The 20,402-nt window shown below is 38.4% G+C and overlaps 1 protein-coding gene across 11 annotated transcripts in view; it reads right to left on the bottom strand.

Annotated features, from left to right (window-relative positions):
- LDB2 (LIM domain binding 2) overlaps window positions 1-20,402 on the bottom strand; it is a 208,812-nt gene that overhangs the window by 33,309 nt on the left and 155,101 nt on the right. For all 11 annotated transcript variants that reach the window (XM_042872270.1, XM_042872273.1, XM_042872272.1 and 8 more), the window contains exons 3-5: window positions 18,548-18,720; window positions 13,840-13,962; window positions 12,155-12,238 (exon numbers count right to left, since the gene is read on the bottom strand). In XM_042872270.1, coding sequence (XP_042728204.1) covers window positions 12,155-12,238; window positions 13,840-13,962; window positions 18,548-18,720 — 380 coding nt within the window. The remainder of the gene's footprint in view (window positions 1-12,154; window positions 12,239-13,839; window positions 13,963-18,547; window positions 18,721-20,402) is intronic.

The following is a 20,402-nucleotide window of genomic DNA, read 5'->3' as shown; positions in this document are numbered from 1 at the left end:
ATTACTGTGACAGTGAGAGTGCACACGGACCTAGATTTTCTGAGGCTACAGAAAGTATGAGCAGGCATGACACAATTTACAATAGAAAATGGCTTTACTATCCTAAAACTTTTAGGTATGTTTTCAATGATGTCATGAACATATATATTAGTAAATATATGTGGATGATTTTTTTTCCTCTCAAGATAATTATTTCTGTTTTATAACAGCTGCAATAGCCTACAGGCAATGCATGTTCTTGTACTTGGGTAGCTGAAGTCATCCAGTTTTTCTGATGATTCATTCAAGTTGTTTAATACTGATAACCAACCACGTATGCACCTCCCTGGACTTTCCCACTGCTTCAGTAACACACTGTCTAAACTGGACAACTTATAGTTGTGGATTTTGTTGTTGCTGCTGTTCATTTGTTTTCTAACTAAAACTGGGGAATTTTCTATTCACACAAAAATACCTATGTGATAAGTAAAAACCAGTGAAGTCATCATAGATTAATTCTGGTTTTCTTATTTTTTATTTATTTTTTTTTTTGAGTGCCAATTGAGAGGTCAAATTGTTCATCGCCAAAGGCATTTTCTTCACAACTATGACTTTTAAGATATTCTATAGATTCAAGAAGACTTATTTATTAACACACAGATTGCTGAGTGTTATTAAATGCATGTTTCTGACAGCCCCTGCAGATATGAATAAAGTAGCTAATGAGAAGAAAAATTGCCCGTATTGCCTTATTCCCAAGGCACAAATCATCCTTAAGCTAGACTGTGATGACAAATGGTGTTTTCACCTTTGTATACATCACCTTCCACGATTACACATACTGACAAATAGCTTTTTGGTGTGTATCCATATGAAGCTTTAAGAACTTGGTTCCAACCTTAGAAGTAAGGAGCTGAGCAAAGACAAAATGTATTAATTGCTTTAGAAAAGTGTATGTTTACATGTCTAAAAGAAAGCAGTTTAAGGAAATTTTTATGCAGGTCACCTTTTAAAAGCTTTGTCAAAGCAAGCTCTAAGAATATTAAATGCATGTACTTTTCTTTAAGACTTTTTTTTCCCTATTTTGCCCTGATTTTCCCAAAAACCAACAACGATATTGTACTTGATATCCTCTGAAGATCTTTCTCATCTAATTCTTGTCCAGAAGGAAGCTATAAAAGAACAAAACTTTGAACAATGAAATCAAACACTGTAAGTTAAAAAATGTAAGATCCCTTTAGGCTTGTTTGAGAATATAAATTAGGGTTAAAAGGTGGTGTGACACATCCATCTCAAGAAGTACTAAGCAGCCACAACATCCATTTAAATGGAGGAGCTATCAAGGACCAGTAACTGCCTTCATGGCAGGTGAAAAAAAGGCTGCTTTCTTCTTTAATTTCACTTAAAGGAAATAGAAAGAAAAGAGCCTGAAGTATCACTCCAAACCAATTAGTGTTAAAAAAGTATTTTGTTTTATATTTTGACCCTTCCTATGATCTCTCTGGTTTTCCTTCCTCTTGAAGGAAACGGTCATTAAAAGTATTTGGTGCAAGAAACGTGGGAGGAGAGCATAAGCAGAGAATTGAGAGCATCTTCATAGACAGCATACTTCTGCCTGCTCTGGGGGGCCACAGTTCACTGGCACATGTGGTTAGGCTTTGTTTCTGCTACTTTTCCTCTTGCTTCATGTTCCTAGTCGCCGCTGCAGTAGTTACTTAAAAAATGAAAAACTGAAAAGCTCGTGAGGCTTTTGTGTTTTATGGTTGTTTCTGTGGTCTAAAAGAGAGGTAGCCTTTTCCCTCTAGGTTTGGACTCAGAGGAGCCTTGAGCAGTGCACTGCTTCTTGCCATCATCTCAACAGATTTGGGCTGACCTGAAGCAGCTTGGAACAAGCCTTGGAGGTTAGACAAGGGCAGCATACGTAAGTCCTTTGCTGCTGTGAAATCCACAAAATTATTGTGTGGCCGTGTCACTGGAAGCAGGGGTTTTCCTTACCATCTATTACAGCAACAGGAAGCTTATTCTAGGCTGCAAAGTGGTCCACAGTGGGAATCAAAATATTAACGTAAGATTATAGGAACAAAGCTACTCTGATACTGACCCAGGAAGAATTTGAAGCAGCTGACCAATAAAAAGGCCAGATGGTCTTCAGGATACATTTAGCCACCAAGAAGGTACACAGAAGAAACAATAAGTGGTACGAATATGATTTTGGTGATAATATTGACTCCAAGAATATATATTTTTGTTGAGTAATTTTTTGTTCTCCTTATAATATTAGCTATAATAATGAGCTAGCTGTATTTCACATTTCATGCATTTAATGTTTCTTATTGTATTTATTTTCATAAAATTAATTCATTTTTAAAATTACGTTGTTCAAAGTCATAGCAATAGAATATATGATATTCTCTCCCCCTTGTATGGCTGAACATTTCACCTAACACTCTAGAAAAGAAAAACAGGAATGATACACCCAAGGATACACTGGAATACCACCAGGATACGGAGAGTTATAAAAGAAAGATACTTGCTGTTAAAATAGACTATAATATTTTACAGCACACCGTAGCTCTAACACATCTTGTCAAAAGCTAACAAAAGGAAAGCTCTGCTGTGGCAGATTGAAACTTTACCTCCTTTATTTGCATATCACAATCAGAAGATTATTCCATTTTATAATTTCATTAGTTTGCATGGGAAGTCTCTAGACCTTCACCTTCCTCTGGATCTGGGATCTATTACACACTCTGGAAGATGGAGTAACTGTACCTGTATTGAGGCTGGTGCCATGAAGCATGAGACTAGATCTGCTCCACAGAGTGCGGTGATCTCTGCTTAATTGCAACACCATTTTCTTTAGATAGTGCTTGTGTTTTCCTTGGAGCTTTTGCTCCAGACCTGGCTGGGTCCAATCCTGCTTCATAAATGAGATGCTATGCAATCAGGCTAGGGAATATGCTGCGGGCTTTTTTTGTGTGTGCTTCATACTTACTTTATGTAAAATCGTCTTATCTTGTGTAGAAATGGTGCATAGCCTTTTAATTAAACTAGCTCTAAGTTTTGCCTGAATGATTAATAAAATGAGAAAACTCTCTCTCTTGCTATGAAAGCACTATTCTTTTGTCTTCCTTCATTCTTTTATATTCCTAAACCTTTTCTTCAAGTCAGATCCCTAAGTTGATATTTGTTCCTTGGGGCTCACCTAAGAACTATAATCTGCGGCTAAATCAAGTTAATTTTCTTTTGTCACAAAACTCCAAAACAAAACAACAACAAAAACGCAATAAAAATAACCATTTGTTGTTGTTGTTCATGCAGCATGGCATTTTCATGGCTAAAATTGCCCAAGGGAATGGAGAAATTAATTTTGATAAATTGGATTTTATGGGTATAAAAGACCTCTGAATAAATGAAAAACTATGAGATGACATTTGGATCAAAGGACAGATACCCACTGACTTCAATGGATGTTAAGACTGGTTCTTTGATTAACAAACTGCTTTATTATGAAGCAGTGGTGAGGTAGAAACACTGACGGGAAAAAGGTAACAATGCAGAGAATTAAAGAAGCCAATTGGGACAGGGAGAAATATTTAGTATAGCACCATTTTCTAGCTGTGCAGAACACAATGCTAGAAGTTAAGCAAAACAGAGGGAAACCACTTCTGCTTACACTGCTCACAAGCCTCATGTATGCAGCAGTACAGACCTGGTGGTTCAGTACTTCTTCTCAGTGCTGCCTGTAGATTACATCCTACAGGTCTAACATAGTTGAGGTAATTGCAAAATCACAGCCTCCTGTTTATTAATTAGGTATCCCTGCTGATATATCCATTAATATGAACAGAAGGTAGGCTTACAAATCAAAGGCAGTGCACAGACTTGCACACTTATGACCACCAGATAAACACTAATATTCATGTATGTGTACATACAGTACGGAACAGTTAAACAGTTTACCAAAATTTTCTAAAAGGTGAGCACAAACAGAAAGTATTTTCAATCAGTGCAATTAATTGGCAAATTACAGTATGATTCCTATGGTAAAACTGCATTCCACTTATATATATATACACACACACACAACCCTTCAGTGGCGACAAATTTGCAGATGAGGTCTAACTTCCAGACAGAAGCCAGATGATACAAATCATCCCTGCCCTGCATGAGTAGCACTGAGAGAGCTACTGAAGACGATCATCACTTGGGTGGAAGGGCTGGATGAGTTTCTCCATCAGGTCAGTCTCCTGACCCAACTAACTCTGCAGCTCTGAGCATCTGCAAAGTGCACAGGAAGGGACTGGAAGAAAAATTTAGCATTGTGTAAGTCAACCTGTAAAAATCACAGGAGTGCTGGACTAGTGCTGGACTACTGTTCTCTTTCATTGTGCTTGTATTTTACTTCTTAGAGTCAGTTGTTGTTTTTTTAGTGTTTCAGTTATGAATAAAAATATGGTGAGTTTATAGAAGAAAAAGAGCGGTGATATGGACAGACTCTGAATGGCAGACTCAGAACGTAGGGAGGCATCATCTGTACAGACAAGGATCAGGGTATCACACAGAAAACATAAGAGTTTTATAGGAGCATCCTAGAAATAGGATCAAATTCAAGTGCCCAAAGCAAACCTCCATGTAAACGTGGAAAAGTCAAATTTGACCTTGAGATATGTCAAAGGAAACAGGCAATGTGTCATACCATTTTACCGATGCAGAAATTGTCAGAGGAAGGGGAAGGAACAAGCTTACCAGTAAGGTTAACTATCTGGAGAAAATTACTGAAAAGATCATGTAGCATGGTTGCTTGTGATATCAGAATAAACAGACTTGTAAAATGAACCTTTTGAAGCTTAAAAACATGGGGGAGACATTGGATTCACTTTCCAAATAGAGAGCGGACCATAGTGCTGCCGTAAGTTTTCTGAAATCAGTATTTCAGACCCTAAGACAACCGCTTCCAAGAACAAAGATTTGAACCCCAGGCTTTGTGTTAAAGCCTATTTCTTGACCTCTGCAACCACTCACCCCTCCCTGCATAACAATTTGCACTGAACACCCTTGGATGTTCAATATTCAACAACTAATTAAAATTTTTTGCTGTTTTCATTGCTTTGAACAAGAAGCTGGTTTTGGTGTTTTCAGGTCTTCATACAAATCATACCTCTGCAGCTCTCATTCCTAAACTTAATTAATAGTTATTATTATTTATGACTGCACTGCCTATTAGTCCAGGCTTTAATTTGGTCTTCCAAAAACAGAGCCTGCAGCTGTGTTCCTGGACTTTTTTCCCCTCATCTTTTTTCCTTTCTGAAATAACATTATTAGTTGAAATCCTGTGGCTTGTTTTTATATGGCTGATGATTTGTCTTTTTCTCTCCCTTTTACCCTTCTAACATTTTATTTTTAAAATGCTCCAACCTAACTTCATTCTGATTTCTCACTCATGGATGCTTCGAGGACTCACATGGCTGGCTATCATCCTTCCTTCTCATTACTGCAGAGCTTAATTTAATTTCAAAGGTCATATGGTCTATATATCCAGTGGGCATGGTAGCTAGCTTGTGTTCATACACAATACATCTTTCTGAACTGAAACTCATGATTCTGTTAGCGCCCTTTGTGTGAAGATTGGCCATTACCATCTCTAGAATATGGGTAAAATTTGCAGTTTCTGCTTAAGTCCCAATATCTTCTCTAATCACTTAAGCTCTGCTTCCATTCCCTGTTTTTAACTTGCATCCAAAATTTCTGCTATCCACAGACACTAAAACCTGTTTCTGAGCCACAGGAAGCTGGGTTAGTCACTACCGCACTGGCTCATTGCTCTCTGGTCCAAAGCCTGGCTTAAAATTGTTATCTGATCTTTTTAAAAGCAATTGGATTTGCTACATCTTACTTTGCTTTTGATGAGTCACAACTCTCTCATTTATAACACACTTCATTTGTTTCAATAAAATGCTTAGGGATCAGCAGATGAAAGGCACAACACTACTACTGTCACCGATATCAGTATTACATTATCTGTCATGCCCTAACTCTGCAACTTCAGACTCCATCTTCCCTTCACAACATTTCCAAGTCGGTGCCCCTTTCTCCACTTTCCTGTACCTTTGCCATCCTTGCTGCCTCATTCCACTCACTCCATCCTGGTCACTTCTTTTCTAAAACAATCTGTTCTATCACTTTATTCTCTTCTGTTTAGACACAATAATTTATTTTATAAATATTCTGTGATGTCATATCTTTATTAAAAAAAGAGAAAAGCTGATATTTGATTGTATGAGCTGTTGCAAAGAACACATTTCTTCTCATTTTTTATTCTGAAAGTAACATATAACATTGTCTTAAAAATATTAAATGCATGAAATAGAGGAAAAGAAACCACTGTGATCATTACTGAAATAAACACAAGAAATTACATTACCAGAGAGCCTTGGCAGAATCTGCTAATTATAGTTGGCACAGATAGAAAATGGATAGTCAGTTAGAAGAATTTGAATCCTTCTGTGAGAGCCTCTGATTTTGACCATGTTTTCCCAGGGAGATCTGCCCCAAGCTCAGCTGTCTCATATTGAAAAAATTCTACCATCTGTAGGAAGTATACAAAATGTTGTGTTTCTAGTTCTAAGGATTCTTTAAAATTTTGACAGCTTTCATTAGGAAAATCCCCAGAATGATTAAATGATCCCAAACCTGTCCTTCTGAGTGCTTGTGAATCCTTAACAGAACTTGTTACTCCTATTCATTAAGGTACAGCATCACGCTACACGCTCAGACATTCTGCTTCTCTGACACCTCAAATGTGCACAGAACAAAGCCAGTGCAGTTTCTATGTGCAGGGCTTCATGCTTATCTGCTGAAGCCATCAAAATGTGGCAGAAGAATGAAGTGGGAAGCAACAGAAGAAGAAAGTATGAGCTTAGATTTTAGAGTAACCAAATGCTGCTCTAAGAAAATTCCTGACGCCCAGCTCTACAGTGGTACTAAGTCATGGGAAAAGCACTCTTATCAGTGTGTTCCCAGAAACACTCATCTGTTCCCCTTTCAACTACAGAGCTAGCATGAGACAGCAGACTGATCCATGCTGACAGTTTTGTTACAGCAAGTGTCTTACAGAGTCAGGCCCTAGCTCTTTCTGAATGGCTACCTCCAGTTAGCTGATCCCAAGTGACCTCAACATCATATGTGCAAGCAGGGGTGACAGTGCACTTCCATGTGTAGGTGCTACAAAGCCATTAACAGCTGCAGAAGAGATGCTACAAGGACACTGCAAAAATCCCATACGGAATCCTTTCAGTAATTAAAAGGGGCTTATTTAAAAAAAAAAAAAAGATGGAGACTTCTTACACAGGTAGACAGAGGAAAAATTGGAATAGTTTTAAATTAAAAGAGAGGAGATTTAGATTAGATGGTAGAAGGAAATTCTCAGGAAGAGGTGAGGTACTGGCATAGGCTGCCCAGAGAAGCTGTAGGTGCCCCATCTCTGCAGGTGTTCAAGGCCAGGTTGGATGGCCCTGGGCAGCCTGTACTGGTGGGTTGCAACCCTGCCCATAGCAGGGCGTTGGAACTAGATGAGCTTTAAGGTTCTTTCTAACCTAAACCATTCTATGATTCTATGAAATGAGTAGCACTGGAGTGCCTGGTACAGAATGGGTGCTAGCATTCCTGTGCTCTGCCTGAGCCAGGGGCTCTAAGGAAACCACCATGTGTGACACTGTAGTCAAAAGATGGCAACATCACGTTACTCACACAGGGAAATGGCTTAGTGCTGCATGGGTGACTATAAATACAGCATTTCTTTACCCAGAGCACCTGACTTTGCATCCTTAACAATGCTTGCACATAATCTTTCTCCTTCTTCACTGAAAATACACAAACTCCTGTTAAGTATTGACCAGTTAGCTGCCACAAACACATTAGGAGGAAACTAGCACTCAAATGATCTGGATTCATTTCCTTTCCATGCATGAAACCATATTTAGAGAAACAAATTTCCCAGTGCATTAAAACTGTTGCATGTGCGTCCATTTTGGACACGCAAACAAAAATTTTGCATGCATATTGGATATAGTTACAAATGGATTGATTGCAATGTGAGTGTTGTCTTCAGAAAATTGCGTCCCATTAAATAATTCATGTTATTCTAGCAGAAGAAATCTGAGTGTCTAGTGAGAAGCTAAATTAGTGAAAAGGAGGATTCAGAAAATACTGTTCTATGTTGCAATAGTAATGCTTCATTACTGCTTGTACAGAAAACAAACTGGATAATTTGTAGCTCTGATAAGCCCTGGTAAATGCACCGTGTGGGATTAAGGGGAAGTGCTGCACCAGCTCTACCTTTGGAGAGGACAGAAGCAGGTTGGGCTCCACTGACTCAAAAAAGCAGTTGCTGGAGCAGACCCACGGCATGGGGAGGGTGCTGGATCTGCACCCTGGTAACAGCTCTAAGAAATCACTCCAACTCACTCTATACAAGAAAGGAGAAACAAATTTTGGAAACCTGCTGGGCAATATACAGCTGTATGTCAAGGCTCAGGCCAGGTAGTCCTGCCTAATTGGCATTAGGGGCTGGCATTTCTATCATGTGAGAAATTTTGAGAGAATAAATCATTTTATAGAAGGCAGCATGAATTCTCTGAGCTCCAAACTGAATAGTGCTGCTGGCATATATCTGCTATTGAGAGTACATTCAAACACATTACATGCCGAAGAACAAAATAGCAGAGCAACAAGAAAACTGTGCAGACAAAAAATAAGAAGGTAATGTGTGTGGACTAATTCATTGTAGCTTGGTGGAAACTGGTCTTCTGCATGTTATCTCCATCTTTCAACTCTGTACAGGATCCCTGTTTGTTCCTGAAGTTGTACTGACTGACACTAGGATACAGGTCTTGGGCTTATTATCTGATGGTTTGTAATATCTTGTAATACTTGATGACTTGATGAAAAATTACCTTTTAAAAAGCTTGATATTAATTTAAAACCTACAAGGTTTTGCTCATTATTTCTGAGACAGCCTGTTCAGCTCCTATTCAGCAGTTACAGCAAAGTCGGCTGACCCCATTGATGAGGTAATCAATTATGCTGGAACAAAACAAACTAGTAACTGGAAGGGAAGGAAACCTATGGTTTTTTACAGTGCCAGAGAAAACAAAGAGAAAAAGCATTTGGCAAACGACACAGGACAAAATAATTCATTTCCAGGTTCTGGAATACATTCCAGAAAAAATACTTAAAGTTTGCATTAAATGTGATTAAAAAAAAAAAATCAATGTTTTTCTGTGTGGAGCACCTTTATTCTGAATAAATGAAGACAAAACAGGGCACACATCCAAAGCTGTGGCTCCACAGGCATGTGGCACTCTGGAATGGAGGTTAACATGCCAGCAACTGCAATTATTCCAAATAGCAATGATTTAGCATTCTGTGATGTTGAGAGTGCAAAAAATACAGGCTATGCCTTTATATCACAACCATCTGAAATCCAAGTTTAAATTCTGCCTTTAAAGCGACTGCAGCGCAGCTTGCTGCTGTGTGCACACTGGAGAATAAAAATGATTAATTCTGCCCATCAGTGAAGTTTTTGCTTATGAGTATTGCAAGCCTTTGCTGTGTGCAGCAGAAAAAAAAAAAGGAAATCATTTTTATGCTTAGTCTGAAAACCTTATTCAGAAACATGTAACAGTACTAATTACTAAATACTGGGAAGACTGGATAAAATATCCTTTAATGCTGGCTTAAACAAAGGAGAAAACACCTTAAACCTCTGTGCATTTACGAGATACTTCTAGCTCACAATTTTACAATTCTGAGTTGAGAAAGGATTTTCATTTTAAAATTAACAGAAGAAAGTGATTGGAAAGAAGTAAATCAAATGGAAATATTTCATCTGATATGAGCTCGAGCTGAACATCTGAAAAAAAAAAAAAAAAAAAAAAAAAAAAAAAAAAAAAAAGCAGAATGATCAATTCCTCCCGGCACGAAAGAGAGGTACAAAGATTGGCTTGTAAAAAAGAAAAAAAAAACCAACCCTTTTGGAATCTCCACAGCAGGAGCCAGAGGAAGCTTTGCACCCAGAGACCTAATGTTGTCTGTTAAGCTAACTAAACTAGTAAGGAAGGAGAAAAAAAAGTAAGATTTCATCTTTTCATCCCCTTTCACTTCAGTGCTCATCTCCTCAGTGCTTAGCTTGATCCCAGTTTTCTTTTCCTGAGGATTTTTTTCCTCCCTCCCCCGCTTTCTTCCTTTCCATTTTTTTGATGCTGATGGGAGCAGTGTGGGTGTGAGGCATGGCGGCATCCTAGTGGGGCCCCTGCCTTTCTTGTGCACATCATCACGAGCGGCAGTTGCAGAACATGTCACAAAGGACTGGGAAGGGAATGGGGACAGGGATATGCTGCAAATTTGGCCTGGCCCTCTGAGCCCTGCAGAGAGCATATGCTGAACCAGCCCAAGCACTCACAGGTGTGTCCAGCCACGCTAAGGGAATCAAAGACCTCAGAAGTCAGGCAATATCTTGTGGCGCAGGAAAACACTGAAAGAAAACATGGAAATAGTCTACTGAAGATAGCTGCTTGCTGCTGTTCGCCATAATGCAAAATGTGGTGTGATTTATGAGGGAGCCCTGGTGGCCATTTCTGGAGGACAGCTCCAGTACACCAAGCTGTGAGATCATAGAATCACAGAAGGGCTTGGGTTGGAAAGAACCTTAAACATCATATAATTCCAACGCCTTGTGTCATGGGCAGGGTTCCCACCCACCAGCTCAGGCTGCCCAGGGCCTCACCACCCTCTGAGTGGGAAATTTCTTCCTACCATCTAATCTAAATCTCCTCTCTTTTAATTTAAAACCGCTCCCCTTTGCCCTGTCTCTATCGGCGCGTGCAAATAGCCAACTCTTCAAATCCATAGCTCTCCAAGTTAGATAAGAGATGTTGGAGAGAATGCAATATACACAACATAGACGCACTGTCCTCGACTTTACAGGGGAAATTCTAATGCAGAGCCTTATTCCTCCGAGGTTTTATGACAAATTCTTCTTTCAGTTACAGCCAATCTGCCCTGTGTAACTCAGACTATAATTTGAACAGTAATTTCTAAGCCAGCACCACATAAACTACCAGCTACCCAACAAAGGCTTATTATTCTGGAAGAGCAAGGAAAACTACAGCCTGTCTATAAGCCATAGGCATACACAGTGAGAGAAATCTCACCATGTCTCCATCCTGACACAGTTCCTCCTTGGAGTCCAAAACATTCTGGGATAGGACTTCATCATAGGAAATATTTTACAAGGATCACAGCCCTGAAAAATGCACAGCTAAAATGCTGCAATACAGGCTCTCAGCTCTACCTTCAGCTGAAAAAAAAAAAACCCTGCATTTTCTAGTGTGTTCTTGTCATCTTCAAGAAGCATCTTGAATTATTACACAGTTAGAAGGAATAAAACCAGATTTCTTGGGCAAGTTAGCTTGGTATATTATTGAGTTATCTGCCCTATTTTATCTATTAATGGCATGTTTAGGAATAAGAAAAATCTTAATTTTAACCTTGAAAAATGAACTCTACAAACCCATATTTCAGTGTATGCATTGTAAGCCCACACCAGGGAATACTCTGAAAAATAAAAATAAACTTACAAACTTTGAATGCACTTCAAGGGTCAAAAAGCAATGGGAACAAATGCATTATTTAATCATAAAAAAAACACACTCAATTCAATGCAAGGCTGAGGAGGGAGCTCAGGCTCCCAGAAGCACGTGAAACAAGAACTGGTTTGAGGAACTGCTGCAGCCAGACTGGAGCTGAGTGTTTGCTCAGAGGTGGAGAGGTGGAGAAGACAGGCAGTTGTTAATGAGAACAAGCTGCCATTTTCTCAGGAACAGTGAAACAGTTTTGCTTGAAAAAAATCAATCCTTTTGTCAAAGATGAGAAGTAATACCATCAAAAATATAGCATTGTGCACACATTCCCTCAATTCCATGACAAATTTCTTATCCTTTTTAATGCTGCATTGTTAGCAACTACATCTTTATTGCAGTCTCCTGCACTCCTGCTAAGAGTTAGGTCCATCTCTTACCTGTCTGACACAGGCTCTGCTCTCATTACGTTGACTCAAAGCTAACAGTAACTTGTAAAAAATGCTCACAATAAATGTTGGCTATGGTATGCTTACCCTGAGGTAGTTGAGGGTGAAGTTTGTCAGACCCATTCGAGTGATGTTTTTGGACAGCTGCTCCAGCACCTGAGGGTCTTGTGCCTAAACAACAGAGAGAAAAAGAATTTTCACTTTGCTTTTCATCTATTTGCTTTTCTTTATCCACTTGGTGGAATGTGGGGAAGGTTCTTTGAAGAGAGATGTCATTCCTATTGATAATGAACTTATGCCATAAGCTACAGAGCTCTGTTTGCACAGGAAAATGCAAAACCTTAAAGAACTGAACCAGAATGTTTTCCAATACTTCCTCTGTCCATAACCATTCAAGTAATATAACTTGGAGGTCTGGTCATGCATAGGGCACAGACAAGTAGAGCACCCCTCCCACCCACTTCACAAAGAGCTTCCTGTAAGACCTTGAGCCTTTCATTTGTTTGCTGGAAAACAAGGAAAGTAAGCAAATAAAGGCAGAAGTAAAGAAGGTATTGCTTTCTTTCTGTGTATGAGAAATTGAAGCAGAGAACTCATCAAAGCACTTTCTAACAGACCTAATCATGTGAGAGGCGCTAAGCACAGGCTGGAGAACCTTTTTGGTTTAGGTTATTTTACTTCAGATGAAACTGGAAAAGCATGAGCACAGTCCTCCTATGACCCAAGCCAGGAGCTTTACCCATGAAACCAGCCTCTGCTTTAGAATGAGATTGATCTCATTACTACAGTACCTGCTGGTTGTTCACTAGTCTGGTTCTAGTGAATCGCAACCTCCCTAAATATAAAATTGTGCCCACAGCCATCATTATTTAATGGGATATTGTTGAATAGTTCAGAAGTTGAACCCTCAAAAAAACAAAAAACAAGCAAACAAACAAACAAAAAACTAGAAAAGAAAGGGATAGAAATAGAGGAAAATATTTCCAACAGTATTTCCATGTCTGGGTTGCTTAAGTTATTTAAAAGTCTTCTCTAAAATATATATCTTTAACTCTGGATATCCAAGTAACTTGATGTCAAAATAAGGACGTATATTTGGGTTGTATTCTTACCCTCTACAACACTTTAGCCCTGTAATTAATTTTGCATATGGAGCGCTACTAATCTGAATGCTTCTGCAATGCAGAACTGAAAGTAGCAATAATATTCCATTCTGTGATTCCCCTCAGTGATTTACTTTATTATAGTTTGACTTTATCCTGTAGAATATATAAAGTTTTAATGTTCCATTGTGTATGTTTTCATTCAATTACAAATAAAAAGAAGTCTTGAAATATTAGGAAGGGAAGACCTGAGTTACAACTCTGAAGCATTCTGAGTAAAGATGTGATATTTATTTATTTTCTGCCTGACATAAGGGTAAAATTAGTTAGCTTAATTTAAAGACCAAGAAAATTTGTATCTAAAAGGATGGAAATCCACTGACGTTAGTTCAGTTGATATCAATATGAACAGATTTTCAGCCCAAACCATACAGACCACCAAATGGGATTAAAAACAAAACTGTGCTAAACCAAAATGGAAATATAGCAACAGTGGCAACAATGAAGCACTGAGACAGGAAGGAGCAATGAAGAAACTCATAATGAATGTAGTTGCAGGCAAAAGAAAATATTTACAGTTAGTTGCCTTGGGTGTGAAATTTGCTGGAGTTCTTCATAAACCTAATCTCATCCCTTTGCTTTAGGTCAAGTGAAAAAAGGATTACTTACATGCATGGCTAGAATGCTGCGTGGGACTAATTCTCTGTATTGTCTAATAGTAAAGTGCCATGTTTTTATTCTCATAAGATCATCAAAAGTAAACTCCAAGATAAGACGTCCTTCTGTGCATACCTAGAATACATAAAATGCATGACATAAATTCCCTGGAATTTTGCTTGCAGTAGTACTGTATCATCGACCAAACAACATTCAAAAATATCAGAGCAGTATTCTATTCTTCACCTGAGCTGGACTAATTATTTTTCTTTCTCACCGGGGGAAAAAATAAATGTGAGAAAATGGCCTTACTGCAGAGCAGATAGTACCTTATAATACTAAAGATTTTATAGCATTTCACTAAATCTTATGTATTGCATCAGTTCTCTTTCTCTCTTGGTTCAGGACTGCTAATTAACGACCCAGCCTTGCAATGGAGGTGACTGAGGTCCAAGTGTGCACACTTGATGCAAAGTTGCTGACCACTGTTCCCAATTTTTCTTAGGTTGATCTTGCCTCACATTGGATGGGCACATAAACTTTCCCTTCCTATCCACTTGGAGTACAGGGTGCCCTGAATGGATGCAGTTGATGTTAATCCTTTTTTTTTTTTTTTTTTTTTTCCCTTTCTTCTCATTCTTTTCCAAGTATTTTCCAAGTATTTTTATCTTTTTATCTCATTTTTACTTTTCTTTTATTTCTTACCTACTTTTATTAATGCTGCCCTTTCATGGAATGGTGGGACAGCAATGAAGAGCCAGAGGGTACAGTGGAGCTGCATCTATGGCCAGTGGCTCCTGCAGCACTGTGAGAGCTCCTACCTAAGGAGGAGATACATATGGGAGGCAGCAAGGGGATACTACCTGGAAATGATGAATAAAATAAATTACTGAAGATTTTTAAGCAACTGTATTTGGAGGAAAAAAAAAAAAAAAAAGCTATAGTTGTGGACTTCTTTAAAAGAAGTAGGTGCAAAATACATGCCTGCCTTGGGGCACCCTGGAAAACATGAATGAGGCCTGATCCAAAATTTAGCTACCTCTATTGATTTCTTTTAATTGAACGCTTAGACTTACAACTCCTATTCCAAGCAGAATTTCAAAGTACAGGATGCCGAGATACTGTGGAGACATACTGTAACAGTTCTTTTTAAAAGAAAAGGTTCTTGCAAATTTAATTTTAAAACAACTAATAGTTAATTGAGCAACTAGCCATCCTAGATTTGGTTGAGGCCATTGGGCCTTTTTACAACCCTCGCTCACATCGGACTAGTTCCTGCTTTGGCAATGTGTGGCTTTTCCAGTTAGCAGTTCATGAATGTTATCATGACTTTTTCTCATGGTTGTTTCTATAAAAATACACAAGTAACTTTAACAGGCATGTTATACAGATAAACTACTCTAGACCTATGAAGAAGAATGCTGCAACAGGTTCTCCTCTGCCCCTTTTAGCATAGCTCAGCGAAGCCTTCAAATTCTTAATGTAACTTACGCTGTTGTTTGACCCTGGTCTTGGTTTTCACATCACTTGTACTATGATAAGGAATTACCCAGAGATATAACACATGTGTGCAGATAAGGTTCAAAACAAGAAGAAAAGCATTCTGTTATATTAACATTACTGTGCTGAGGCCAAAGTTCCTGATTACCGACTGGTTAACTGAAAATACTTCAGGTTTAAAATATTTTTTAATAATAATACCTGTGGCTTCTCAAATGTTTCTTCTGCGGCTCAAAAACCCACAGCTCTTAACAGACTTGTTTTATGCACTAGCATTAACAAATTCTAATAGAAAAACTGAAACACATACCTCATATCACCGTGGTAAAAATTTATACATCTTATAAAGGAATTTAATTTCCTTTTGTGGAGCAGAATTTTACACACTGCTTTTAATCAATAAAATTGGTGCAGTTCTTATTTTAAATGGGCCTTTTTTTTTTTTTTTTAAATGCTACCTTTTACATAGAATCCAAAAAATCAAAAGGGTCTCCAATTAAGAAAACATTTTCTGTTGTGCTGAATTCATGTTACCGTACTGTGAGCTCTGACATTTTGTTTCTGTGGTAACCAAAATCAGCTGATTAGTTGGCATGGCAACAGAAAAGATGTAATCCCAGCAGACACACTCTAATCAATGCCCCCAGCACAGATGGTCTCCGGAGGATCAACAAGAAAGAGGCTGGCAGGCATTCAGCATATCACGTGGTTGCTCTAGACTAGGCCAGGAAAAAACTAAAAAAGAACGTTTCTCAAACTAACCAATAGCTTTTTAACCCCTTCGCTGCACTTATTAACTGTAGGAAATTCAACTGCCTGCATCTATAAGAAATAAATTCATTCCTGTTCCATAACACTTGGATTCTTGGAGTAGTGACACAGCGCATCTTTTAAAACTCTTCCCCCTTCTGTTAATGGCCATCTCTCAAACCTGGCTTTAAAAGAAATCTGATGCTTTTACAAATCTGGAATGTGCTGGAGGGCCAAAATCACTGGGAGCGTTTGATTCCATGCTTGTAAATCAGTTTGATGGAGCACAAGAGAAGGCCTGCCCACCAGTGGGTGCTCCTGACTGGGTGCTCAGGGTGGAAGCAAAGCTCAACCTTGGCGACAGCTATCAGGAACTATAAAAAGCACAAACTGCAGAAAACCAGTGTGGCTATACATGAAATTGGGAAAACACTCAAAACCAGAGTATTGGAAATAGTCATAATTCTTTCCTTTGCTTGGAGAAACAATGAACATGGTAGTCAGGGCTTTGGCCTCTTCTTTGCCACTCTAATTCATGCCATGAATTGTATTCATTTACAACTTGACAAAGTCTGTTCTTAAGCGTGTGCCTTACTTAACGTAGACAACAGCCTTCTAAAGACAAGCTGAACTATTTGTATCCTCACTGGTAGGCATGTTCTAGCCACATTTGTTTGAAAAAAATTGGAAATGCCGTATTATATATTCATCCAATATTGCAGTATGCAGTGAGTAGCTCTAACTGAGAAAATGTTGAAATGAATAAAATGCAGCTGCGGATTCCTGATTCAATATGTGATGAGAACTGTTCCAGCCCATTATATTAGATGCTAGTGAATTTGTAGCTTACAATTTGTTTGTGAAACTGAAATAGCTATTAACAAGAATAGCTTATTTGTATTTTTGCACTAAAAAAACCCTTTCACTGGGTCAAATTCAGACATGATGTGAGGAGCTACTCAGTCAGCTGGAGCGCTGCTTACGAGAGTTCTGTTCTTCCAGCAATGCTGTGGGAGTTAAGAGCCCATCTTTATGTTCAAGATCCATGACCTCACTATCTCCGCTAGAAGTTACACATACACAGCTGAGACAGCATTTGGCTCTAACTTATTTCTGAGAGCAATGTATTCTTTTCTCCTCTATTCCACTATATGCTGCCTTCTATTTAATAGCTAACAGTATTACTTATCCAGCCATTTTAACATACAGCCATTACAAAAAAAAAAAAAACACCCATTCTTTAAAAGCAGCTCCACAAAAAAGCAGCCTCCCTACACCTCCCCATGTTCTCTACATGTGGCAACCATGACAACTACTACCTCAGTGCTTGGGAAGAAAGAGGTGCCATCCAGGAGTATCTCCATGTTTGCGTCTGTGTAAACCACAGGGGGCTGGAATGGGACAGCTGGAACAAATATGCCATAAAATACACACCTCCCAGCTCACCAGCACTCTGCACATTGGTGGCTTCTTCTCCCTATCCTTTAAGTCCCACACCAGGAGGAATTAAATTGTTAGAGAAGACACAAAATGCTAAAACAACATGTGCCACACAGCCTCTATGCATGATGTTGTCAACATCAGTGCCTTGTTAAATTCAAAAACCTCCCCAGTTTTGTAGGATGTGGGCAATATGGATGGATTATCTCCTGATGCACCTTTTCTTTTATACTTTTTTTCCATGTGAAAGTTGATGTTCACAGAAATGAACAGGTACAAGATGCAAAAGAAACATTTTCTGTCAAATTATGAAGTGTGCCTTCCCATTTTCAGAATCAGTTTACTGGTTGTTAAGGTAGGATTTTCATTTTGACTTGGACTTCCCATCTTTTTGATACTGTTTTTATAAATATACAACACTCACTTTAATTAAAGAATTGAAGTAGCCAATGCATGAAGATAATATAATTCACTATATTCCACAGTTCACTATCAGTTGCAAATAAATTCAATATGTACTAACTGCCTGACGCAGACCATGCTCAAATCAATTGAGACCTTCCAGTGACTTCCCTGCCCTTTGGACCAGCATCCTACTGTACTAAATCACCTTTTTCCCCAGAGATTTACAGTCCTTAGACTGAGTATCAAGTGTAAAGTGAGCCACCCAAAATGGTAGGCAGCAAGCAATGTAAAATCTCACTGTTGCTTTAAAATTGAGCCAAGAGAAAAGGAGATGGGCAGGTTGCTTTTAATTCATGTACATCTGGTAGTTCCAGAAACCTGGCATTATGTGCTTCTCTTGCAATCTTTCTGGGAGAATTGCAGAAGATGCCCACAAAATTTTCCAGTCATGTAATGAATACAGAAAATAGTAATTAAAGGGATTCAAGAGTTTTCAGTATTAGAAATAATCTCAGTCTACCAGAAAAATGCAACAGCCAATATTTTTCACTCTTATACACACCAGAAAGAAAGAAAACAAAACAAAAACAAACAACAACATGCTTTTTTGAGTCTTCCCTGTTACCTTGGTAAACATGGGTTTTCCATGCTGAGTGACCATGGTGCATTGATCACAGTCCACTGTGATGGATGAGTTGTGGTATGACTCTTTTGAGTGCTTGAGAATGTAATACAGGTCTGTTACACCTCCTTCAAAGACAGTGCTAAAATAACGAGGAATGAGGGTCCTTCCAATTGCTGTGAGGAAAATACAAAGCAGAATTCAGCAAATGCTCTAGGTTATAAAATCTTCAACTATTTGCTAACAGAACATGAATAAATTTAAGTGCAATGAAATCAAACTTTCATTTAAGTAATATAATACATGTTTTCTGTCTGCTGTAGAAATGGAGTTGTGCCTGCTCCCAGTGAAATCAATGGGCACAGCTTATTCTGATATTCAGAGAGAGTGATCTCATCTTATTCAATCTCTTTACACTGATGGTGAGTTAGAGTCACTTTTGAAACCATCTGCAAGTTTTTTGTCCCAGTAATTATCATACAGAGAGCCACATGGTGCCAATTATGACTGAAAGTTGGATATTACTCATAAATGTATAAAGACAAGTGCTGAGCACTTACAGAAATGCATTTTTACATTCAAAAAGGCAAACTGCATTTATATAGAGTAGTTGTGGACACAAATATGTTTGCATGTGTGCACATGTGTATGTATATACAGCCGCACACACACTGTTGACTGCGTTGACTGCATAGGACAGCTATGGCTATCAATCTGGAGAGTGAAGAAAAACCTGCGAATGCAATACAGTGTATGTTATACAACATACGATTGCCAACAAAGAGTCTACCTGAAATCTCTCTTTAGACTGAATGTATTTGTGCCACAGGCTGGGAGGTCTGTGGTAGCTTATATCCACTCTTAGTCCTCAGGAGCATGGACTTCAAGTACTGAGTTCTCCAAGTAAGTAATAGTAATAGTGAGCACGGCATGCATTTTGGATGCACAGACTAGCAGAAAACCGGTATCAAAGGCAATTATCTCATATGCAACCGATGCTTTCCACCTGTTTTTTTACAGATAAATTTGGATGCAACCACAAGCTTGTATGAAAGAACACTTTAGTTTATAATAGACCAATACTTCCATACTGAACGAGTCATTGCCTTGCATGCATTAATCAATCCACAGTAATTCTGAGTGGTGGATACATGAAAATTACCTCCATCTTCAGAGGGAAAAACTGAGAGATCTAAACTAAATGTTCTGGAACAATGAGACAGAAAAGTCACCACCAACAGACAAAATCAGAGTTGATTAGCTCCTAATTCTTACTTATCTACCAGGACTATGCGGTGACTCATGTCTCTCTTATACCTTTCAGAGTAATTTCTGAAGAACTTATTTTCATAGGAATTTTGCCAGCATACAAACAAGGGCACTTGACCCTAAAAATGTATTTGCAATTGGGTGTTGTAAATTAAAAACTATGGTGTTTTCACAGAAGTGGTTTCTGTGAAATAGAATGTGTGTGTTACAATGTGGAGTATTTCAATGTGCAGTTATAATGCACATTATGTAAGGAAAATATACAAATGTAGGAAATAAGGACTTAAAGCTTTTACTGCAATATTAGCTATCTACATAATTTTAAGGATTAAAATATACTGTGTTTGCTGGATATGGCTGACAGTTCAATGAATACTTTGAACAACTATTCTACAACTCAAGCTCCTAAAAAACTCACCCACTCACCATGGCCATGCATGTATTAATTTTCTGCAGTCTTTTAATTCAATTTAGAGAAAATGAAGTCCAGTGTATAAGCATAAGACTCGAGCTTTAACTCAAATTTTTCCATCTTGGTATGGTATATAGCAAAACTTGAAACTTTTCCATCATGTTAATTTTTTGCTCC

The sequence above is a fragment of the Lagopus leucura genome, unplaced genomic scaffold (genome assembly GCF_019238085.1).
Source record: "Lagopus leucura isolate 7727_CA_CO unplaced genomic scaffold, USGS_WTPT01 Super-Scaffold_100004, whole genome shotgun sequence".
Lineage (NCBI taxonomy): Eukaryota > Metazoa > Chordata > Aves > Galliformes > Phasianidae > Lagopus > Lagopus leucura.
This window is presented reverse-complemented; position numbering and strand designations above follow the sequence as displayed.